General features: G+C 39.7%; 1 protein-coding gene across 4 annotated transcripts in view; it reads right to left on the bottom strand.

Annotated features, from left to right (window-relative positions):
- Positions 1 to 25,829, bottom strand: part of DMD (dystrophin) — a 2,041,544-nt gene that overhangs the window by 750,172 nt on the left and 1,265,543 nt on the right. For all 4 annotated transcript variants that reach the window (XM_087871305.1, XM_087871306.1, XM_087871307.1 and 1 more), the window contains 2 exons: positions 16,968 to 17,069; positions 16,179 to 16,284 (listed from right to left, as the gene is read on the bottom strand). In XM_087871305.1, coding sequence (XP_087727431.1) covers positions 16,179 to 16,284; positions 16,968 to 17,069 — 208 coding nt within the window. The remainder of the gene's footprint in view (positions 1 to 16,178; positions 16,285 to 16,967; positions 17,070 to 25,829) is intronic.

The following is a 25,829-nucleotide window of genomic DNA, read 5'->3' as shown; positions in this document are numbered from 1 at the left end:
AGGTGCCACTTAGTAGAAATACTGTTAAAGATCGAGTCCAGCGCATGGCAAGTGATGTTGGTCAGCAGCTCACCACTGACCTACAAAAGGCAGCCTGTTAGGATCCGAGAAGGAGATGAATGGAAAACAGTGTTTAATTGTCCGCTAGGATGTTTTCAGTTCAAGGTTTTGCCATTCCAAGGGGCTACCGCCATTTTCATGGAGCTAATTAATGACGTGCTGCATGAGCACTTGTTTAAGGGAATTTTGGTTTATCTTGATGATGTATTGATTTATACTGAAACTAAGTCTCAACATGTTAAATTGGTGTGGGGTTTTTGAAGAAATTAAGGGCAGCTAAGTTGTTTGCCAAACTCTCCAAATGTGATTTTCACCAAGATAAGATAGATTACCATGGGTATAGAATATCTCACCAGGGGATGGAAATGGACCCCGCAAAAGTCAAAGCAATCCTCAAGTAGGAAACCCCCCATATTTGCAAACAATTGCAGAACTTCCTGGGATTCACTAACTTTTATAGGCAGTTCATCCCCTATTTTACCAAAATAGTGTTGCCGATTACAAATCTGTTAAAAACCAAGAGGGTAGATAAACCGAAACCTAGCAAACCACTGAATTGGACTATGGACTGCCAAGTGGCATTTGAAAAACTGAAAAAAAAATCTCTTTTCAGCTGAACCTATATTAAGATATCCAGACACAGAGAAACCATTTGTAATCCAGGCCAATGCCAGCAATGTGGCAGTCGGTGCTGTTTTACTCCAAGAGAATGAAGAAGGCAAATTACAACCATGTGCATACCCCTCTAGGAAGTTAACTGAATCTGAATAGAGATGGGCAATATGGGAAAAGGAGCCTTTTGTAGTTAGGTGGGCACTCCTAGCTTGGAGACATTTCTTGGAAGGAAGTAAAATACCTTTCCAAGTATGGACCAACTACAAGAACCTGGAAGCACTCAAAACCCCACGGAAAATGTTTCCAAAACAAGTCCCGTGGGCACAGTACTTCCAATGCTTTAATTTCACTTTGAAGTATTTACCCAGAGGGAAAAACTTTTTGGCAGATGCCTTGTCCAGACTACCACAATACAACAGTGTCAAAGCAGAAGTAATTAAGCCCATGATCCCAACCTCCCAATTAACAGCTAAGGTCGTCACATGCTCTCAGGCGAAGAATGGCACCTCCACATTAGACAATGCCACCACCACAGATTTCAAAAAAACCTTAGAAACGGATGAGTGTGTTCTGTCCCCGTCTCACACATGCACACAAACAGACAGCCGGGGGTTAAATAAACTGGCAGACAACCAATTCTTCCGATAAGACACTTGGCAGCAACCCAGTAGCTGCTTGCCAAGAACTTTTACTCAATAAACAAAATACCCACAGTCAAGAATTGTCCAGTTCGTAAAATAAATCCAAGGCCAATAATGTTGTTTCCAAAGATGCAATGTGACTCGATAGTAGTTAGTTTTGTCCATCACAGAGTCTGAATGGCCACTTCACCCCCTTTTATACCCTGTGGGGTGTGGTCCAGTGACTCAGCCTAATCTCTGGCACGCCTTTTCTTCTGTTGTGCGCGCTTATCTCTGTGATGCTGCCGGGGATCCAGCCAAGACTCATTACCCTCATCACTGTCCACCTGTGGCTGCGTGGACGTGCTTGGCCCCGGCCCTATCTCTTGCCCTTCGGCGGACACCGAAGGCATTGCCAGAGAGGAGGGTCCTGGAGAGGGAGGCCTTGCCAACTCCTCTCCTTCACTCTTGGAGTCCTCTCCTGCCGATGACACAGGCTCAGGTAACGGAGCCACAACAGAGTGGTTTAGTGCCAATAAACATACTTGCATAGTAAAAGAGGGGTTAACTTGGGCAGGAAATAAGCTGTATGTCCCAGTTAGGGAAAGGCTGAGAACTATGCAAGCTTGTCACGACTCCAAATTAGGTGGTCACTTTGGTTTTGTAAAAACATTACATTTACTGAAACAGCAATTCTGGTGGCCCTCGCAGGCAGGGGAAAACCCCTGGTCTACTGTGGCCAACTCATTAAGCACCATGGATCTCCATGGATTTCATCATTGAATTGTCCTGTAAACATAATGATCTGGGTTGTCACAGATTTTTTCTCAAAATAGGTTCATTTCATCCCATGCCAAAAGATCCCTATGGCTAAAGCCTTGGCTAAATTGTTTTTGGTCCACATTTACCACTTGTATGGGGCCCCATGATGTATTATTTCAGAAAGGGGTCCAATTCATGTCCAAGTTCTGGAAAGCTTTTTTGAATCTACTTGGGACCGAGCAGGGACTTAGTTCTAGTCATCATCCGCAGACAAACGGGGCCACGAAAAGAATGAATTCAGTTCTGGAACAATATCTGTCCTGTTTTATTAATTACCAGCAGAACAACTAGAGCGAACAACTGCCTTTTGCAGAAGTAGCCTATAATAATGCAGTTCATGTTAGCACAGGTTTTATTCCTTTCAGAGTGTCCACAGGGCAAGAATTTAATGCTATGGCTGAGTTACCCTTACATGAACCAGATATACCCTCCTTGAAACAGTGGACCAGTCATTTGCAAACTATTTGGCTGATGGTCCGCAAAGTCTTGAATGAAGCCAAGGCTGCCTATAAAGCACAAGCAGACAAGAAGCAAACTGAACCTAAACCTTATAAAGTGGGAGACAAAGTTTACCTTTCCACCAAATTTCTAAAATCTTTGCAGCAATCTAAAAAGTTGGGTCCTAAATATATTGGGCCTTTTCCCATAGTTCGTATCATTAACCCTGTCATGGTGGAATTACAACTCTGTAAATCATTATAGCAAGTTCACCCCGTTTTCCATTATAGTTTATTGAAGCCTGAAGTCACCTCTGATTTTCATCTGACTACTACCCCCATTCCATCACCTATTATGGTAGAGGGTGAACAACATTTTGAGGTTCAGGAAATTCTTGATTCTAGGAAATTCCACAGGACCACTCAATACCTGGTGGCTTGGAAACACCTCCCCTTCTCACACAATGAATGGGTTCACAAAAAACATGTGCATGCCCCTAAATTAGTATGTATATTTCATCAATTGTACCCTGACAAACCTCGTTGATTTTATGTTTCCTTTGTATCCCCTTCCCCCTTTTGGTTTCAGGTGGACTTCCCATTTTTCTAGGAGGGAGGCATATCAGGTCCCAGATATTTCTACAGAAATGCTGGCATTTTGGTGGGAGGGTGGGGGGAAAGAATGGAGTGCTCTGTATATGAAATTTCTGTTTCTGTTTCTAGTTTCTATTTCCTGCATTACTGTGCTAATCTCTATATGAAGTTTCTGTTTCTATTTCTAGTAATACTGTGTTAATCTCTATATGAAGTCTCTGTTTCTGTTTCCCTGCAATGATGGTTTGGTTAGCATTGCTTTAAATAGCTGGTTTTAAGTGAGAAGCTTCAGTTCTCTTTGTTAGGGTGTGTGTAAAAAGTATTTGTTGCTTGTGCAACGAGCAGAGCAGAAACACACAGGGAAGGAGATAAACGTGCAGCTCGTGTGAGAAAAATACTTTATATACAAGATAATAAGCAGTCTCGGTGTAGGTAAAACAGTCCAAGGTCATAAACAGTAATATCAGTCCAGTAAGTATCTTCCCTTACCAAAGCAAACAGACTTTAGTAACTCTTGGTATACAGTACCATATAACAATTCAGTCTAACACCAATCAGCAGAAAGACGCAGGGAGCAACAGGAGCAATCAGGAACAAAGAACGCTTCTCTGCGCTGCTTATTTATGCACTGTAGCCTAATTACAGGGTTCAGCAAACCCTGATTACGTGGCTCAGTTGTTTCTTAAAGAAACAGATATATTGCCTGACCAACAAGTTAGGAGTAAGCTACAAGCTGAACCTAACACTCTTGTTACCACAAACCTTCCAATAAAAGCTCCTTTTGGAACAACTGCAGTTTCAAGAGTGTGAGAAATAAAGAAATGTTCTTTATTTCTTGTTTCATGTTTATTTCATGTTCAATGGTTTGACCCGTTTCCCCCCAGAGATTCTAGAGTGTTGTATGAGGAAGAGGAAGAAGAGAAAATGTGGGACCCTTTGGCTTATGCTACATGCCCACCTTTACCTCCTCCATATAACCAGAATGCTGCTGGGGCAGTGGGTGGCTTAGCTGCGGCAGCTGCTGCTGGGAGCAGTGGGAGAGTACCTTCAGCGGTTCGGCAATATCCACAGATAAAGAGGGAGTCGGAGGAATTACCAGTACCTGTAAGACCTCCTTCCCCTCGTAGGACACGTTTACAAACTAAGAAAATGTTGCCTTTAAGGGAGATGCCAAACGGTTTAACTGGTGCAGGCCTCCCAGTGACAACGTTCGTAAATGTGCCTTTAACATCTTCAGATTTGAGAAATTACAAGAGTAATATGCCGTCTTTGCAAGCGGATCCGATTAAGTTGTCAGAATCGTTGGATCTGTTCTTGGGGCCCAATTTGTATACGTATGCTGAGTTACAGCATATATTGGGTTACCTGTTCTCCCCTGAGGAGAGGTCACAAATACGGAAAGCGGCTATGGCCTACTGGGATAAGACCCAGGTCGGGGCTGCTCAACCCGTGGCTGCAGAGACAAAGTTTCCATTAGCAGATCCTGGTTGGAATAATAACAATGTAGCTGACCGGGGGCAAATGGAGGACCTGAAGAGAATTATACTTCAGGGAGTTAAGACAGCTGTACCTCAAGGAAAGAATTTAACTAAAGCTTTTGAGGTGGAACAGCTGCGAGATGAAACACCTTCAGTGTTTCTGGAACGTATTAAGGACAATTTAAATAAGTATTCTGGTCTTTCTCCTGAAACGCCAGCTTATGAGTCCTTAATGAAAATGCAGTTTGTGACAAAGGCATGGCCAGACATCAAGAAGAAAATACAAAAAATTGATGACTGGGCTGGGTCTGATATTACCGCTCTGTTGAAGGAGGCTCAAAAAGTGTATGTAAATAGAGAGGAAGCAAAGACTAGGCAAAAGAGTCAGATGATGGTGTCGGTAATGAAGGCTGCAAATAAGCCAGCAGACAGGAAAGAGGTGATAGGGCGAGGAAGAAGTTTTGGAAAAAATCCTTCCACTGTATTGAAACAGCGTACAGGAGTAGGGAGAGGGTTTCCCCAGTTGAGAAGGCCTGGAGTTAGTGGCCAGGAAAGTAGGAAATGTTTTGCGTGTGGCAAGGAGGGGCATTTCGCTAGAAATTGTCCAGAGAAGAGGAGGTCCCAGAGGATGGAACCATGCCTCTATACCCTTATGGGAGAAGAGGATGATTAGTGGGGTCAGGAGCTTTTGATAGAGGGATTCCACCAAGAGCCCTTGATAAATTTGTTAGTGGGACCAGAAGAAGAGGAATATGTGTTTTTGATAGACATGGGAGCAACCAGAACTTCTATTTGTAAAATACCTAATGGAGTGCATCAAACAGGTGCAACCATTAAGATAAGGGGTGTTCAAGGAATACCTTTTGAAGTGCCATTATTGAATAATATGACTGTGGAAAGCGAAAAATCTATCTAGATGTTATATTTGTACCAGAAGCTGGCATTAATTTGCTTGGGAGAGATGCGTTATCACTTCTTGGTTGTGAGTTAAAATTCTCCTGTAATGATTCTATAGTTAATGTGTTGACTGAAGAACAGGAAAGGAATATTGACCCTATTGTGTGGGAACAGGAAGGTAATAGGGGTGTTTTAGATATTCCCCCATTGAAAGTGACTTTGAAAGAAGGGACAGTTCCTGTGAAGGTTAAGCAGTACAATATTCCTATAGATTTGAGGAGAGAGTTAAAGCCAGTGATTGAGAAGTTGTTAGCTGATGGATTGATTAAACCTACTATGTCCCAATATAATTCACCTATATTACCTGTTAGGAAGCCTGATGGGTCGATCAGAATAGTTAATGATCTGAGAAAGATAAATTTATTGGTTGCCAATAGACATTCAATAGTAGGAAATCCTTATACGTTGTTAGGGAGAATACCACATAGTCATAAATATTTTAGTGTGATAGATTTGAAGGATGCGTTTTGGACATGTCCTTTAGATGAAGAGTCAAGAGATATTTTTGCTTTTGAATGGGCTGATCCAGATACTCATAGGAACCAGCAATATCGATGGTGTGTTTTGCCACAGGGATTTTCCGAAAGTCCGAACTTGTTTGGACAGATGTTGGAACAAGTGTTGGAAAGATTTTGTATTCCTTCTGGACAGCAAGTGTTACAATATGTAGATGATTTGTTGTTATCTGGAGAGAAAAAGGTTGAGGTTGAAAAAGGAACAAATGCATTGTTGAATTTTCTGGGAAGAAGTGGCTTGCGGGTGTCCAAAAGGAAACTTCAGTATGTGGAGTTAGAAGTTAAATACTTAGGTCACTTGATAAGCCAGGGAAGTAAACGGATAAATCCTGAGAGAGTAGAAGGAATAATAACTCAGCCTTTGCCAAAAACTAAGAAGGAAGTTAGGAAATTGCTTGGTTTGGTGGGTTATTGTAGATTGTGGATCGATGATTATACGGACAAGGTGCGGTTTTTATATGATAAGTTAATAGAGGAAGAACCTTGGACAGTTGTATGGAAGGAAGATGATGAGTCTAAATTGAAGGAATTGAAAAGATCTTTGATGAAGGCTCCGGTTTTGAGTTTACCAGATTTGAAGAAACCGTTTCATCTGTTTGTGGCAGTAGAAGATGGAATCGCAAAAGGGGTGCTTGCTCAAACTTGGGCGGGAAAGAAGAAACCTATAGCTTTTTTGTCAAAATTAATGGATCCTGTAGTACGAGGGTGGCCGTTGTGTGTGCAGGCAGTGGCAGCAACTGCCTTATTGGTGGAAGAGAGTAGAAAATTGACATTTGGGGGTGCATTAGTTGTGAGTAGCCCACATCAGGTTAGAACTATCTTGATGCAGAAGGCGCATAGGTGGTTAACTAATGCAAGACTTTTGAAGTATGAGGTTATTTTATTGTCTCAGGAAAACTTGGTTCTTTCTACCGATAGGAATTTGAATCCGGCAGAATTCTTGTCAGGAGAGAGACAGGAGTGGGATTCTATAGAGCATAACTGTGTGGAAGTAATTGATTTGCAAACCAAGGTTAGGGAAGATTTAGAGGATAGTCCATTAGAGGGCGGTATTAACTTATTTATTGATGGTTCTTCTCGAGTTGAGGGCGGAAAGAGATTAAACGGCTATGCTGTTGTGAATGGGGATACTTCAGAGATTTTAGAAGCGGGGAAGTTACCGTCTGAATGGTCGGCACAAACGTGTGAGGTTTTTGCTTTATTGCAAGCTTTGCATATGTTGGCTAATGAAGTGGGAAATATTTATACAGATTCAAAATATGCTTATGGTATTTTAAATACTTTTGGAAAAATCTGGATGGAGCGGGGATTGATTTCCACTAAGGGAAAAGAACTTAAACAAGTTGATATTATAACCGCTGTTTTAAAGGCAGCTGAGAGTCCTACTAAGCTTGCTGTTATACATGTTGAAGCTCATAGGAAGGGAACTTCAAAATTGATAGTGGGAAATAGGTTGGCAGATGAAGCAGCTAAGGAAGCAGCTTTAGGGGAAGAAGCTTTTATGATTTTAGTCCCGGCTTTGACTGTTGACGTGACGCCAGTATTTACTAATGATGAAGAACAACAAATGATAAATGAGGGTGTGCGTCAGGTGAATGGTAAATGGATAAATAAAAATGGGATGCAAGTTTTGAATAAAGCAATGATGAGGAATGTGCTTGAACGTGTGCATGAGGGAACTCATTGGGGAACACAAGCTCTTATTGATTTTGTTAAACATACATATGTGTGTAGGGGAATGTATACAATAGCTATGCAAATATTACGGAAGTGTATACATTGTGTAAGAATTAATAAAAAGATTATGAGAAAACAACTTATGGGAGGTAGAGAGTTGGCTGTCTGGCCTTTTCAATGAATCCAAGTGGATTATACTGAAATGCCAGCGGTTGGAACTCTTAAGTACTTATTGGTTATAGTGGATCATTTGACGGGATGGGTTGAAGCTTTTCCTTGTGCTAGGGCAAATGCTCAAATGACTGTTAAAATTATATTGGAACAATTGATACCACGTTATGGATTAATTGAATCAATAGATAGTGATAGAGGTACACATTTTACGGCCCAGGTGGTAAAGCAAGTAATGAATCAATTGGGAATTGATTGGCAGTTTCATTTAAGTCATTTAGCTAGTTCCTCTGGACGTGTGGAAAGAGCTAATCAGACTATAAAATCTGCGTTAAAAAAATTAATGCTAGAATTGAAATTGCCTTGGACGAAATGTTTGCCTTTAGCTCTATTGAGGATAAGAACAAGTCCAAGAAAGGATATAGGAATATCTCCATATGAGATGATGTTTGGATTGCCGTATACAGGAAAAGTTGGAATGCCCAGAATAGAATTGAAGGATGTTTTTCTAAGAAAATATATACAAGGACTGTCCCAGTGTTTTTCTTTTTTAAGGTCTAAAGGATTATTGGCGCAAACCCCACCGCTTGATTTTCAAATCCATGAATATAAGAGTGGAGACTGGGTCCTGATCAAAGCACTTAAGGAGAAAAAGTTGCAGCCGGTGTGGGAAGGACTGTTCCAAGTTTTGCTGACTACTGAATCGGCTGTGAGAACAAAGGAACGAGGTTGGGTGCATTATTCCAGAGTAAAGGGACCGGTGTCTTCGCCATATGGATGGACGGTGGATGTGACATCTACAGATCCGCTTAAACTGACCTTTCGTTGACAACCTTTAGATGACTGATGACCAACGGATGGAAGAGAAGTTCTATGAAGAATTTTGTATTTGGCTAGGAATGATATTAATTTTTGTTATATTTTTGATTGTATTAAGAAAAGATATAATTGACTGGTGTAAATCTATGCTTTGGTATCCAGTGGATGTAAATTCACCTCGACAGTTTGATACTTTGGTGGTGAGATAATAATATTTTATCTTTCTGGAAGCTATATAGAAGAGGGGGATTAGTCCACTAGGAAAATGGGGTATATGGTGTTTCTGTTTATTCTTTTGGAGGTGCAGATAGGGATGGAAAAAGAGATGTTGGATGTGTTGCATGATTATTCAATAACATGGCAGCAGTTATGTTTCCATACTGACGAGCACCAATGTTCTTTAATAGAAACACTGACCCTGATAGAAGGTGCTGAAGAAGCTGATATATGTATAAGATCATCTTTTGTAGATGGTATACCCTTGGGCAGATATGCCAGTTGTAATAACACATATGACATTACCCCTAAATACACTGATTTGTCAGATAGAATGGAATTTTTATATAATCAATGTACTGATCTTTATGGTAATCATACTCCTTCATATAAGATGTTCCGTATTTTGGAGGAGGGATTACATTTTCCATATTTTGAAATAAAAGCCCCTTCGAAGTTAATGTTTCTATGTGGAAATTTGGCTTTGCCTAAATTGCCCTATTTCTGGAAGGGAAGATGTGCTGTTGGTTATCTTAAGGCACCTTTACGATATACCAGAAGTATTGCTGAACGGAGAACAAGAGAAGGCAATATATTTCTGGATTTAATGAAGGTAGCTTTAAACAGTACTTCCTTTTGTATCAGGGGTGAGACAACTGTCTCTGATATAATGGCTACATGCTTTGTGGAGGTACCAGTACTGGGAAAGTTTTTGTTTGAAGAAGCAAATATTATAATAGAACCAAATAATCTTAATTTGTCACATATTATAACATTATTTGGAAGTCCACAGAAGCCAACTAAGTGGACTAATCAGAAGAAACTGGTGATTGAAGTTAAAACGATATTACCAGCATATGATTGTGTAATATATAAACATCCTGAGAAACGACCAGAGAAGGTAATACATGTTCCTGTGCCTACTAAAAAGGTTTTTCACTGCTCAGAGACGGAGGAAGTGGAAGCTATAAATCAGGTTCTATATTTGCCTAAAGGTTGGTTTCTCTTTTGTGGATTGTATGCTTATGCATATATTCCGGCACATGCTGTAGGTGGTCCTTGTACTATTGGCCGTTTAACTACTGTAATGGCTGTTGCACATTTCAAAGATATAAACTATAAAACAGAGTTTTATTATGAAATGATGAATGCAAGTCTGTATCATACTGACCGTGTTCAGAAGAAAGTGATGACTAAGGTAACTACGCATGAAGGTGTTGAAAATGTAGAGGGACATGGAGATGGAGAAATTCCTAGGCCTGAAAGAGAACCTCATTTAATCATATATGGTCCTAAAGATCCTACTAAATGGCATATTACTCCAATAGAATCATATGACCATGTTGAAGAAGGAACATATAAGGGGATTTATAGAGGTAAAAGAGATGCTACACATTTGGAGTTTGATGCTAACTGTAATGATGAAGTGGTAGTACTGAATAAGGTTCAGGCTGGACTTTTGGGAATGTTTCCATGGATGTCTACACAATATAGTCAGAATCAACTTGGGCACCTAGCTTGTGCTTTAGCTAAGAGTATAAATGAAACATCGTCTGCTATTGCTGCATTAGCTGATGAGATGGGAGAAATAAGACAATCATTGTTACAAAATAGAGTGGCTATAGATTATATGCTATTGAGAATGGGTCATGGGTGTGAGGAATTCCACGGCCTTTGTTGTTTCAATATATCCGATCGGTCTCAATTTATAGAATCTAAGATAAAAACATTACATAATATTACTACATATCTAACATATGTAACTGAGAATACAGCTTTTAGGGGAGTTTGGGATATATTAACTTCATGGTTACCTAGCTTTGCATGGTTAAGGGAATTGTTTGTAGGCATATTATTAATTATAGTTATATGTCTTATTTCTTGTCTTTGTATTAAATGCATACCTATTTGCTGTAATGTTTGGAAGTGTTGCTGCCGAATAAAGAAGCAAGAGAAATTAGTTGGGGATTCGCATGGTGGCTTAGGGAGAAGAGAGGTTTCTATAATGTTGCAAGATATACATAGTTTACAGGAATAAAAGGTAATGAAGAGGAGAAGGGGGGATTGTGAGAAATAAAGAAATTAGGATTATTCCTGTAAAACCATATAGCCTAAGTTACGCCATTTTAATATCATGTCAAGGCTTTATTTTTTCTGTATAAACTGATTATATAATTTAGCTGACAGTTTAAGGAACATGAGAAAGGAATTGTGTGGTTCCTGTGTTCTTGAGAAAGTGTTTATCTAGCAGGAAGTATGCTTTAGGTCAACTTGCCCTCGTTAAGAAGGGGAAGTACGCATATGCTGATATTACACGTATAAGCAATATTTTTAAGTAGGGTATTTTTATATATTGGAGTTATGGGGACTTTCCATAATGGGGATATCATGTGTTTATGTGTTTATTTGTTATATAAAGTCTGAAATTGTACTCAAGGGACATGCTTGTATCCTGTAAGGTGTAACCTGAAATTGTATAAAAGACGGTGAGAACGAATGGTAAATTGTTCCCTCACTTTGAGGGGGACCTTTGCAAAGAAATAATTAATAAATTGTATTCTTGTCTTATCTCTCAACTCTCTGTCGATTATTTTCTGGGTGACAGGCATTTTCTGCATATCACAAAGAGTCCTGCTTTCTTGGGAAGATTGGAGATGCAAGACCTTACAGAAACAGTTTGCCTTCAGAAGTTGTAGGTGCTTCATCACTGGAGGTTTTTAAGAAAATACTGGATAGCCACCTGTCTGAAATGGTATAGGGCCATGATGACAAACCTATGGAACATGTGCCAGAGGTTGCATGCAGAGCCCTCTCTGTGGGCATCCGCACTGTCACCAGCTGCACTTCTGGTTTCCATGTGCACCAGTCAGCTGGTTTTTGGGTCTCTGGAGCTCCATTGGATGCACGTGCAGACACACGCACAAGGGTTCCAGTTTGGGCACTTGGTGCCTAAGGTCCCTTCCAGCTATATTCTGATTAATTACTATAGCTTAAATAAATTATAAAATGGAATATAGTTAAGGTGTGATTTTGCCATAGAATCATATTAAACTCTATGTAATTTCCAGATAATTTTCCAGTTTGACTACCTTTTTAATTAATATTTATTTATTTATTTATTTATTTGTTTAAATTTCTATACCGCCCTTCTCCAATATAGGACTCAGGGCGGTGAACAGCCAAAATAAAACAAGACATACATACAAAACATACAAAATCTAAAAACTGATTAAAATAATTAAATCTTTTGGCCGTAATTAAAACAATTCCAATTTAAAATCAGTTTAAAATTTGACTCAAGCCAGCCCAGCTAGTTGAAATAAATGGGTTTTCAGGGCCCGACGAAAAATCCGGAGGTCTGTTATTATCCGTAACTCTGGGGGGAGGTTGTTCCAGAGGGTGGGCGCCACCACAGAGAAGGCTCTCCCCCTGGGGGTCGCCAGCCGACATTGTCTGGCGGACGGCACCCTGAGGAGGCCCACTCTGTGTGAGCGCACTGGCCGGTGGGAGGCTATTGGTGGCAGAAGGCGGTCTCGTAAGTACCCCGGCCCTAAGCCATGGAGCGCTTTAAAGGTGGTCACCAACACCTTGAAGCGCACCCGGAAGACCACTGGGAGCCAGTGCAGCTCGCGCAGGAGAGGTGTCACATGGGAGCGCCTCGTCGCCCCCATAATCCCCTGCGCGGCCGTGTTCTGGACCAGCTGGAGCCTCTGGGTGCACCCCAGGGGGAGCCCCATGTAGAGAGCGTTGCAGTAGTCCAGGCGGGAAGTGACGAGTGCCTGAGTGACTGTGCGTAGGGAGTCCCGATCTAGAAAGGGGCGCAACTGGCGTATCAGGCGAACCTGATAGAAAGCCCCCCTGGCCACGGCCGTCAAATGATCTTCCAAAGACAGCCGTGCATCCAGGAGGACGCCCAAGTTACGAGCCCTCTCCGTGGGGGCGAGTGATTCACCCCCAATAGCCAGCGATGGCATCAGCTGGCTATATCGGGATGCCGGAAGCCACAGCCACTCGGTCTTGGAGGGGTTGAGTCGGAGCCTGTTTCTCCCCATCCAGGCCCGCACGGCCTCCAGGCACTGGGACATCACTTCAAGGGCATCATTGGGGTGGCCTGGGGTGGAGATGTACAGCTAAATCTACCCTTAAACTGAACTGTTTGTTCAACTGATCAGTTGTACAAATATATTAATATTCCATTATTTTTCTAAAGGCATATCTGTACAGCAGAACAACTAATAGCAGTTTCTCATTCTTTTTTTTCCCCATTATCAATAACTAACAGATAAGCAGAGGTGGTATTCAGCCGATTTGGACCAGTTCGGGTGAACTGGTAGTGGAAATTTTACCTGGTTTGGAGAACTGGCAGATACTACCTCTGGCTGGCCCTGGCCCCACCCACTCGCTCGCCCGGTCTCCACTTGCCCCCGCCTGCCCGCTTGCCACCCACCCCACCTGCTTGCTCATGCCGCCCTGCCCAGTCACTCCTCACCTCCTATGTGGCACACTAGGTCCTCGCTGGTGCATGTGCTCTGATCTGTGGCTTGCCTGCCTAAACTGCCTTCCCACATGGTACCTACACCCCAACTGAGCGGCCATGATCTATTTGCTTACAGGTAAGCCTGCGAGTTGCACTAGCCCCCCCCCCACCATCCCCAGAGCTCATCTGGCTGGGTTTGCTGCCAGCACGGCTCCATTCCAGGTGTCAGCACTGGCTGCAGCCTAGATAGGTGCCCCCCCCACCATCTCCAGGCTCATCTGGCTAGCTAAGCCGCCAGTGCAGCTCTGATGGTGGTGGTGCTGGCTGCAGCCTAGCTACCTCCCCCCCCATCCCCAGAGCTTGCCTGGCTGCACTGGCTTCGCCACTGGTGAGGTTCCAACCCAGGTGGTGGCACTGGCTGCGGTCTAGCTAGTTGTCCCCCTGTCCTTGGGCTTACCTGGCTAGCTTCGCCGCCAGCGCTGTGGCTCCATCACACATAGTGCTTGCGGCCTAGGTAGCTAGCTGCCCCCTCAACATCCCTAGCCTCCAGCACTGCTTCCTGCACTTCCCAAAGTTTCCCAGTGCTTCCTGGAGCTTCCTACTGTTCCCAGCACTTCCTGCGCTTACCGGACCTCCCTGCAATTCCTGGATCTTCCTGGATCTTCCCGCTTGCCTCTGAATGCCAGTTGGGAAGCTGCATGGCCACGCTGGCCGGGATGATGCTCGCCTGCCTAGCCGGGAAGCTGCATGGCCATGCTGTCTGGGAGAATGGAAAGCACGCCCATGCAGCTTCATGGCCAAGCAGGTGAGCCTCTTCTTGGCTAATGTGGTTATGCAGCCTCCCGGCCAGGGGGAAGAGAATTCTCCCAGCCAGCACAGCCATGCAGCTTCCTGGCCACGGCTACATGGCCATTTTAGCCAGAAAGAGGCTCCTGACTGGCCGGGAAGCTGCATGGGAGGACACTTGCCCCATGCAATGCTGCTCACCTGCCTGGCCAGTGTCAGAAGAGAGGGAGGCAGAAAAGTTCGGCCAAGGCTTCTCATTCTTTTCTGCCTCAAACATACACACAGAGCAAACACACATACATCTCACAGCACCGGAGGGACTCACCCATGCATCGTCTCCTTGCAGAAGGTCTTGGTGCCATGAGATATGTGTGTATTTGCTGTGGAGGAGTGGTCCTTCTTAACAAGCTCCAAACTGTTGCTGCAAGCCTGGGTTCCCCGCATGAGCACTGGAAGTCTGGTACTCCCTGTTTCCCTCTACGACCAGCCTTGTGAAAGCCTGCCCTTACAATCACATGCCTGCAGCCAGAGCTGGGCTTGCAGCAGCAGCAACAGTTTGGAGCTTGTTAAGAAGGACCGTTCCTCCACCCCAGCCATGTGTTTTCCAGTCTGGGCTGTTTGGAATGAAAAGTATGCAATATATATGCTGCTGCTCCCAGGATTCCCTGAACTGGAAGAAAATTGGCCAATGTTTGGCACAGCCAGAGCCGGGCTTGGAAGAGCAGCAGACGGACTTCAGGGCAAACAAATCTACTCCTCAAGCTTCCAATGTCTGATCTGACGAGCTAGAAGAGAGATTCACCGTTGTGCTGGTTAGTATCCAAGTAGGTTTTTTGCTTCCCCCCCCATCCCAATCCAGCACGGCGCATACAGCCCAATTGAGGTGGAAAATGGGGCGTTTCTATCGGCCCTTCTCTTTTTTTCCCCTAGCCTCCTTTTGCCAGCATTTGGCAGGCAGTCACATTTTTAGATGGGCTTTTATTTTGTCAGTCCAAGGGCAGCGGGGGGGGGGAGGAGGTACATAGGAAATTGCCCTTTCTCTGCAGCATCAGTCATGTGACTAAGTGGGTGTGGCCAACTCAGTGTCACTCACAGCAAGATGCCACCCCACCTTGCCATGAGTGACATGGAGTTGCCCATGCCCACTCAGTCACATGACCCACCAAGCCATGCCCATCAAGCCACGTTCACAGAATTGGTAGTAAAAAAAATTGAATCTCACCACTGCAGATAAGGCATTTAATAACTACCCTATACTTTTTCAGTACAACAGTATTGTAATGTTATTATTGTTCTTAACATTATATTAGGGAAGCTATTCAAGTACTGCTTTAATTTCATTTGTTTTAATCAAAATATAGTTGTAATGTTAATTCTATAGAACATATTTTTTTAAAAAAAGATTTTTATTAATTTTTCAATAAACACAATACCAAAAACGTACGTACAAAAATACAAAAATATACATAAAAACAGAAAAAAATAATGCAAGAGATACAAAAAGAGAAAAATGAAAGAAAGAGAGAAGTAGTGAGAGAAAGAAAGGAAAAAGAAAGAAAAGGAAAGAGAGGGGGAAAAAGAAAGAAAGAAAAAGAAAGAGAGAAAAAAGAATTTTTTTTGCAAAGCTATGTCCATTTGCAAACCTTATCCTTATAAAATACTTATAGTCTATATATTTTATTTCATCAAATTTTGTTATGTCTGAGCCTGTTTCATCTTTCTCTTTTTAATCCATTCGTACCATTTCTCCCATGATACATAGTACTCTGAAATGGACAAGCTAACATTGGAACTGAAAGAAATGACAGACTCAGAGTACTATAGAGCATATTAAGATGTCAGAGTTATTATTGTTATTATAGTTACAGCAGCATTAACTTTAATACTCTGGGTTAACTTTTACCTGTGAACGTTTTAAATTATTAGGTACTTACCAGCCCGAAAAGGTACAACTAGAACTGCAGACCTTGGCTTTTCTTTTAGAGCTTGGATTAAATGATTTACTGTTTTCCAGTCAGTGTTTAAATCCTCCAATTTTTTCTAAAAGCAAAAGAAAAAAAAAAGCCTTTTATTAAAAGTTTTATAAAGATCTAGCATTTTAAGATAAATATTTCATCTTTATAATTATTTCTTTTAATTTCTATTCTGTTAAGATATCATTCAAAACTCGTTTGGTATTTAGTAGTTCAATGTTCAGGTAGAATCACTGAGTTGAAATAGTTGATCATCTAATGTAATCTTATGCTGAGGTACAAACTTCAATGCTACAGTATCAATAGAAGGCACTCCAACATATTTGTGCAAGTCTCTAATGGCATTACAAGCCAATCTATTCAGTTTCAAAACTATTTATACTATCTCCACAATTATTTTGCACAGGATTCTGTATCTAGGAATATAAATTTTGTGCACAAGTAAAGTAAAGATAATAGTGGAATAAGATACTTATTACTGACTGAATAGTAGCATTACATAAAATACTACTGAATGTTTTTAAATCTTTCATTTATCAAAACTTGGAGTAAAATATTAAATATTGTGTGCATGACTGTTCTTACTTTGTACATCCAGAACAAAGACCGCATGCAGACTTTTATCAAGTTTGATAATATTAGAATGGAACAGAAGGGCCACAAAAGAAAATAAATTTGGCAATAGTTTGCAAAACAGGAGAAGTATAATCTATCATGCAGTAATGAGTATTAGTAAGATTGTTTCATTACCGTTACTGATTGAGTAACTAGTTTTTCTTTATATAAATGACGCCCTTTAGACAAAATTCCTTCCACATCTGGCTGTTTAGATTTTACAGTTGCTTCAATTTCCTGAAAAAGCAGAAACAAAAGTAGTGTAGATTAGCTCTATTCTGAACAATAAAAGAATCATAGTTTGAAATTCCCCAAGAAGTTGCATTCTGGATAAAGTAGTAATCAAAAATGTTTAGCAAAAAAACATTTTTTTAAAAAAACTGAGGCAACAATAGTCCCTATGTCTTAGTGACTGAATAGTACAGAAATAAATCAAAATACAGGAAATAAGATATATTTAAAATAATATTGCATTAAACTGACTTGTCAAAGTCAAAAAGAGACTCTGATATCAGCCACTACTATCACTAATATTTTCTTAGCTAAAAACATATTGTTTTTAATTTTGAGATATTTCCTGAGGGGAAAATCATCTTATTGTTATTAATATTCCTTTCTGTATTTGTCAACATTCAAAGAACAACATATGTGTGTATTACTGTTTTGGACAGGAAGGCTGTGCAGAGAGTGATGATGGCAGAAAAGATTATTGGAAGTTCACTTCCTTCTATCCAAGACATCGCATATAAACACTGCTTGACCAAGGTCTGCAGTATTGTCTGAGATGCTACACATCCTCTCCATGACCGGTTTTCTTTGTTACCTTCTGGGAGGAGGCTTCATGATATCTGAAGCATAACAACTAGATTCTGTAATAGCTTTGTACTAATATAGTATCAATCATGTTAACTCTCAAGACTCTCTTTTCTGCTATGTATTCAAAATTGATTGGGATTAATGGCTATATGTATGTATTTCATACATCACATGTGCCGTATTTTTCGGAGTATAAGACGCACCGGAGTATAAGACGCACCTACCTTTTTTGGGTTGTTTTTTTTTTTAAAGTTTTTTTTTAATTTTTTAGACAAACACACATACATACAATGTATTTTCTTTGAACAGAGTATTTGGCTGGTTCACAAATTTAAACAGTGTTTAGTCATTTCAATTAAATTTACAATTTCTATATTTCCTTTTTGCCATATTTATTCCTCATCTATTTTTTTAAAAAAACCAATATTACCCTTCATCCTCATCTCTAATCTTAATCAAATTAATTTTTTCCCTTCTATTCTATATTATACCCCTTCCCATTGTCTTCTATTTTTATATCCTTCCTCACATTGGTTAATTATGTAATATTACAATTGTTTAATACAAATTCAACATTTTAATATAAATCAATTATATAACTATATTTTTTATATATTAATCAATATGAACATGAATATTCCAATTATTTCCATGCAATCCAATTTCTTACAAATCAATTAATTATATTTACCAATAATAATAAATCAAATAATTTCCCCTCTTATGTTACTCATTTTCACATCTTAAACTCTCCCAATAACCCACATAGTTTTGCCCATATAATCCTCCAAATCACAACTTAATCATTTCCACTTTATAATATATAAAAATATATAATATATATATAATTAAAAATATTTCAATCATTACAATTTCCCTAATTAAATTTTAAAATGTTCTAGCTGTTATCCAAGCTACAATTTAATCCTTTTTTACTTTCACCACCATATACCATTAAAGGTATTTCAATTGTTACAGTTTATACTTATTCATATTTCTAAAAAAAATAAAAAATAAAAACTTGTCTAGATTTCAAAAATACAAAGACAAATATTCCAATTATTATTCATTTCATTTTTACAATCATGATTTCCCATTTATTTCTTATTACTATTCATATTTTAATTCTAAATATGTATAACATTTTTCTCTTTCATTTCTTTTTCGCCCTTCCCATTTTTATTTTTGCCTTTTTTGTTCTCTTTTTTTTCTTTTTTTAAAATCTTGAACTCTCCTCTTTTGCCCTAAATTTCCCATTGTTTGTACCTACCTTTTTTGGTGAGGAAAAAGAAGAAAAAGAAATCTCCCTCTGTCTCTGCCTAATTTTGCCTCGCTGCAGCAAAAAGCAAACAGCCTGCTTTAGTTTCAGTTTCGTTTTCAGCATAGCTTGATTAGCACAAGGAAAAAAAAATCTGCTCCAGCAATTTAGCTCTTTGCAGCAAGCAGAAGAGCCCTGAGCAAAACAGCTGAGCGCAAATCAGCTGAGAGTCAGGAGGCCGATCTAATCAACTTGTGCTAATTAGTCTATGCTGAAGCTGAAAGGAGCTGTTTTTTTCTTGCTGTTTGCTTGCAAGGAGGTAACTGCTGCAATGGTGGGGGCCAGTGGGTGGGCAGGACTACATTCGGTGTATAAGACGCACCTAAATTTTCACCCCCTTTTTGGGGGTAAAAAGGTGCATCTTATACTCTGAAAAATATGGTATATGTATTTGTATGTGTATGTGTGTGTGTGTGTGTATACACATACACACACATTTTCTTTTGACAGCAGGCATCAGAATTTCATTTTTAATATGTGCTAGTGTATACACAGAAAAAGTGATAATAAAGATTATGTTATTTGATCTCATCTCATCTCAAATAAAAAAGAAACAGAAACACATGAATACATACTAAGGATCTATTTAGGATATGGGTTATCTGGAAGATCCTTTTAGAAAGTTGAGAGTATTTATGGAATGAACAAACCATACAAAGATAGCATGGAGCAAAACAGCACAATTGTTCGATGTCATCAAGCAATGACCTTAAAATCAGACTAAGAACTTAATAGTTCTGCCAAGATAATTACAAAGATTAAGTAATATAGACAGAGCCTGGAATGCTATTGTTAAGCTCAAAGGTATAACATTGCTTTTATATGATTAGGGCCAGAACTCTGAATCCTAACAAAGCTTTGGTGGAAGAGAAGATAAGTCTGCTGTTGCTAAATTTATCTAAAATGTGCTCAGCGTAGAATTATAATATATTTTTTATTGTATCAGTCAATTGAGACACAGAAGTTTAAGGTTCGAATACATTTTAAAACTTACTTTAAAATAGGTATGAAAATCTATATTATAAGATAAGCATCAGTTTTCTTCCTCTCTTTTTCATAATAAACTACCAGAAACAAGTTTTGATTAAATTTTCAGTTAAATAATTGCAGAGAAGCATTAAATAAGTTAAAACTATTTCCTCTTTATCCTCCTACTCAGCAGAAATCACTCCATTGCAAGATAAGTCTCTTTTCTCAAGTTTATATATTGTAATTTACATTTATAATTAGTCCTTTTTCATCTATGAAGTATTGTACTACCTCTATTCCCATTCCCTTAGAAAGTATCTCAGTATCTCCACAGCAACTTCTTTCCAGCTGCCAAAAAGAAAAAAGGAAAAAAAAGTCTTAACAGCTGTAGAAAAAAAGGCTTTGCATGAATGAGATAAACAAAACTGGATTTGCATTGTATCTTGACCAGTTTTAGTTTGGTCAAGTTTTAAACAGTTTTAAATTGTTTAGTTAAAACTGGATAAACTAAGTTACTTTAAATCTACCGTATTTTTTGGAGTATAAGATGCACTGGAGTATAAGACGCAGCATAGTTTTTGGGGAGGAAAATGAGGGGGGGGAATCTGCCTACCAAATATTCATCTGGCTAGCTTCCTTAGTCTGCTCAGTTTCAGCACATTAATTAGCTGGTTTTGAGGGTTGCGCTTGTGCTTGTGCATTTTTTATCCCCTGCTTGGAGATAAAAAACAGCTTCTAAAGCACAGCTGATCTTTGGAGAGAGAAGCAATGAGAAAAGCAGGCGAAGCTCAAAAGATCACTTCACTTGCTAGTGCCTCGTTAGGGCTGAAAAACAGCTTCTAAAGCATAGCTGAGAGTCGGAGGCAGCAGGCAAAGCATAGAGATTGCTTCACTTGCTAGCGCCTCATTAGGGCTGAAAATAAGCTTCAAAAAAGCTACATTTGGAGTATAAGACACACCTAAATTTTCAGCCTCTTTTAGGGGAGGAGGAGTGTGTCTTATACTCTGAAAAATACGGTAAGTAAATTTTGATGTGGAGGGGAAGCAATTCTTGGCTATTTGGTTAATTTATCCTTGGAAATTGGGATATTTTGGTGATTAGATTAAGCAAGGACAAAGCATAAGATCCCAGAAGCTTTTAGAAACTTAGGTTAGGCTGATAATAAATGTTAACAGACTCTTAAGAATGTTTGGCAGTCTTTTTTATCAGGTAATGTTTTATTTTTGCAGTATGTAATATCAAAAGCAGCATCTGGAATTCATGGGCAGTTGCTCAGATCTACTGGTTCTGCTATTTGGTAACCCACTAATCTCTTTGCTACAGAAGCTATATTTTGAAAGAAACTTCTTATCTGGATTTCCATCAGCATCAAGTTCAGAAGGCTTCTAGATAATCTGTCCTCAGAATGATATCATGAAGGTTGCAGTAGGAATGACTACTGTATGGTCATTCACCTTGGCATATGCTAGCAAGGTTCCTGAATTTATCAGCACATTCAGCATTTCTCTACTTGGATTCAAGAATTTCAAATTTTCATATTTTAAAAGATTGAGTTTATCTGCAAGATAATTAATTACTTTTATATTAACAAAGTTTACATTTTCTGCCTTCTTAGTTCAGTTTCTCTGTGACTGTTTTTTCAGTTTGTTCACTAGTTAATGCATAAAAATGTTTTATATCAGTCTCAGTCAGTGGTGGGATTCAAATAATTTAACAACCGGTTCTCTGACCTAATGGGTAGGTGTGGCTGGATGGTCATGTGACTGGGTGGGCGTGGCCAGGGTGGGCGTAACATGGGACTTGTGTGGTGCTAAGGCAGGACTTTCCTGAGACCCACCCTCACTCTCATTATACAGGTAATCCTCCAGTTACAAATGTAATAGAGCCTGCCAATATCAAACTACCAGCCTAGATCTATTAAACATGCAAATAAAAACATTCCTCTTAATAAGATTTCAACATAACGAATTGCTACTTGCTGTTAGAAGGTGGTACGGTCACACATCTTAAGTGATTGAAAACAGAAATATGTTCTATTTTTAAAAAATTATATTTAGAGGCGGCTCAATTCTAGAACAACACTGTAAGCTTACAGTGAAAAAGACTAAAAAAGAATCTAAATATCCAGACAAACTATATACATCGAACAATCATCCATGGGTTCCCTCAAACACTATCCTAAGGTTTGGAAAAACATATTTTTAAAGACTTTGAGAATACCCTCATGTTTGAGCTACATGGATGTCTGAAAGTCTTCTCGTTTTTATAGGATCAGAAAATGTATGTAATTCCTAAACGAGCCACAAACCCAAGATATTAATTATTGGACAAAACAGTTTTTGTCTTCATTTACACAGAGACTGAAATCTTTATTCTTAAATTATGAAAAATATATTTTCTTATTCCATTCAATTATGTCCAATTTTCAGAGACTGTCTCACTCAATGAGCACAATCCCAGCTGTCTCCATTATAGTCATTAAGTGACCATGCAACAGCACCTCAAAGTGTGTGGAGGGCTTGGGAGGCTTGCTGCTCTCCAGCACATGGAAACCTGCCATGGACCAGGCATCTTCCCTTACTCCCTATTCCCAAGAGACCCAGTCTTCTCCCAGCACCACCATACCTAGAAGGCCTCAGCTGTCTAGGCCCAGCTGCACACAGGCCTCCTCTTTTCCTCTCCCATGCATTTGGACTTAAATATTTGGGCAAGTAGAATTTAATCACCTGTGACTCTGTCTTAGCTGGAATATATACTATCAGGCATCTCTCCTGTTTATTCAAAATTATTCTTAATTAAACAAAAATATAATTGTTTCTTAGATATTAAACAAAATTAACAACATTAATTCTGCACTTTCAATTGTACCTGTCATGATCTTTACAAGTGTATTTCCCTATATTTTTTTTTCCATTTGTCATTATGATGTTTGAGAAAGGAAAATGAACTTCTCTCCTGTTGGTTATGCAAATTACAGGTAGCAATTTAATCAATTAGTTTGTCACTATTTGTGTTAATTTGAGGATTTGTTTTCATTTGTTTTCATTCAGTTAGCATCTTTTCTATACAATTAATCTTATTATATTTTAAGTGCATTGTGATGAATATTGTGTGCATAGAAATAAGCACATTAACAAGACAGAAGCTTCCCCATACTTATTTCGGTAACTCACCATTGTAAATTTGATTTTATATTTACTACTGAATACCATAAAAAGTTGCTAAAACAGTTACTGATACCAATCAAGCACTAAAATAAAGTAAGAATAAGGACACCTTGTCAAGGTTGACTCACAAAGCCCCTCTTTCTGTTTGCTACTTGACAAAGAAGCTAAGGGAGGGGGAAATATGATTGGAATGTGGGAAGCTAGGAGGGAGAGAAGGAATTTATGTGAGCCTTTTGCAGTCTGAGAAAATCTTGCAACCCCAAGGTCAAATGCTGAAGACTTTTGAAAGTTGCAGACTGTTTTTCCCAAAGTAAAATTTTTAACCTGGATAGTAGACAATGGGCAGCCCGGGGAAGGAAAAGGGTTTTTTACTATTCTGTGTTTCATGCCAAAACCTTAGAATTGGCTTTGTTTCTTCTGTACCTATATGGATCTGTCAGTATACTCTTGGTGAAGAAAAATGGCCCAGGAGTTTCTTTTGCTGAACATGCCAATGGGACGGTTGACACATCTCTTCATACCAAAAATGACAACATTGTTCTGTTATAAATGCTTTGTAGAGAAGACCTAGTTTGCAGCCAAGACTCACCTGATTTTTTTGCCTTCCTTACCTGTAGATATCTAAAATTGTGGACAACAGGCTCATTATTAGGATGTCTCAGCTATAATTAAGAGATAGTTACTGGAATAAGAAATGACATTTCTCTTCTTTCAGTGCACAAAGAGAAACTAAGGCATAATATTTTGGCCTAGAAACAATAATGAAAACAGAAGGATTGGCAAAAAAAAAAAAAAAAGTGGCATTTTGTATCAGATGGTAAACTGGGTCATTTACAGTTTGAAAATGCTGTTGAATTTCCAGGTTCAGAGAATCCACTATCACACAAGCTGTTTGTTATAGAAATGAGATCCTCAGAAGGAGAACAGGTTGCAGCATTCCCAATCTGATTACTGCACAATGATATGGAAACAGGAGAATAAATCACTGAGAGGGACCATATCATTATCATTGACCTAAACTCCATTAAGATGCAAGAGTATTAAAAAAGAAACACTAAAGATCTTATATACATATATACATATACATACACATACATACATATACATATACAGTATACATATACATATACACATTATATATATATTATATATATTGTATATATACATGAAGACCAATCGGGCTTTCTGCCAAAAAGACAGCTAAGAGATAATGTGAGGACTGTTTTGAATATTATTGAATATTTACAATATCATAATGAGAAACAGGCAGCCTTAATATTTTTAGATGCAGAGAGTGCCTTTGACAATTTAAATTGGGTTTTTATGTTTAAAGCGCTGGAAGAAATGGACTTTGGAGAGAACTTTAATTCAAGGAGTCAAAGTGGTTTACAAGTCACAGAAAACAAATATTGTCATTAATGATGATTTAACTAACTCATGTGAAATTCAAAAGGGTACGAGACAAGGATGCCCCTTGTCCCTTCTGCTGTTCATCTTGGTGTTAGAAGTGTTGAATAGAGATATTCTTGGGGGTTTAATGGAAAAAGACTGGGAAAAAAATTGTAACTTTGATCTTACATATGTTGACAGCAGCAAGACTACTGTACGCACAAAACTGGAAGGATATTTCAATTCCCACCATGGACAAATGGCTACAGAAGTTGATGGAGTTGGCAGAAATGGCTAAGTTGACTGTTTTGGTCAAAGAAAAGAAAATAAGTACTTTTATTGCTACATGGAGACCGTTTTTGGACTTTGTGCTTAAGATGGAAAAAAATGAAACTTTTGATTTTGGGTTTTACTGATTAGATTGATTTGTTTTTATAGAAATGGCTAATTTATATTATTATGGAAAAGTAAAACATTGAGGTCTGATATTAATGCTTTATTCTACTGCAGGGGTCGGCAATTTTAAACACTCAAAGAGCCACTTCAACCTGTTTCCTACAGAAAAAAACCACACCAGGAACCATAAAACCTGGGTGGGCATGGCCAACTCGATGTCCCTCACTCCCACCCAGTCACATGACCATCTAACCACACCTACCCAGCCACAAAACTATTTTCTATGTCTCTCTCTCTCTCTCCCTATCTCCCCCTCTCCCCCCCTTTCTGTATTTCTGTGTTTGTCCCTCTCCCTATCTTCCCCTCTCTCTCCTCCCTCTCTGTGTATCACTCTGTGTGTCTCACTCTATGTCTCTCTCTCTCTCTGTATATGTGCGTGTGTATGTGTCTCTCTCTCCCCCTCCCTTCAGGTGACTGTCCTCCTCCTTCCCCCCCTCGTAACTCCCTGGCCAGCTGTGGCTGAGCCAGGAGCGTTCGCACGTGCAGGAAGACCATCCTCAAGTGAGCACCAAAGCGCAGCAAAGGCGTGCACGGGGTGGGCGGCCACTCACTTAGGAGGGTCTTAATAGGATGCAGCTTTTCTCCTGCACTAATGTTCTGGCCATCACCTTACCATGTCATCACCCACCCCGGCAGCACTTTGCCATTTCAAAGTGAGGAGTTTCCAATCCTGTCCCATCACTGGTTGGCCCTGCCCCTCTTATTTATTTTTTGGACTCCAGCCTGAAATGGCAGGAAGCGAAGGCTGCCTTATGTGCAAATGTGGTGCGAAGTCAGGTACAGGGCTGCTTCGCTCCTGCACTCCTGGGACAGGGAGCCACAGCAGAGGGCTCGAAGCGCCGCTTGTGGCTCTGGAGCCGCAGATGCCGACCCCTGTTCTA

This window comes from Pantherophis guttatus, chromosome 5, assembly GCF_059756535.1.
Source record: "Pantherophis guttatus breed Tessera chromosome 5, ASM5975653v1, whole genome shotgun sequence".
Lineage (NCBI taxonomy): Eukaryota > Metazoa > Chordata > Lepidosauria > Squamata > Colubridae > Pantherophis > Pantherophis guttatus.
The sequence above is the reverse complement of the archived record's forward strand: the minus strand, read 5'-3'. Positions and strand labels throughout refer to the sequence as shown.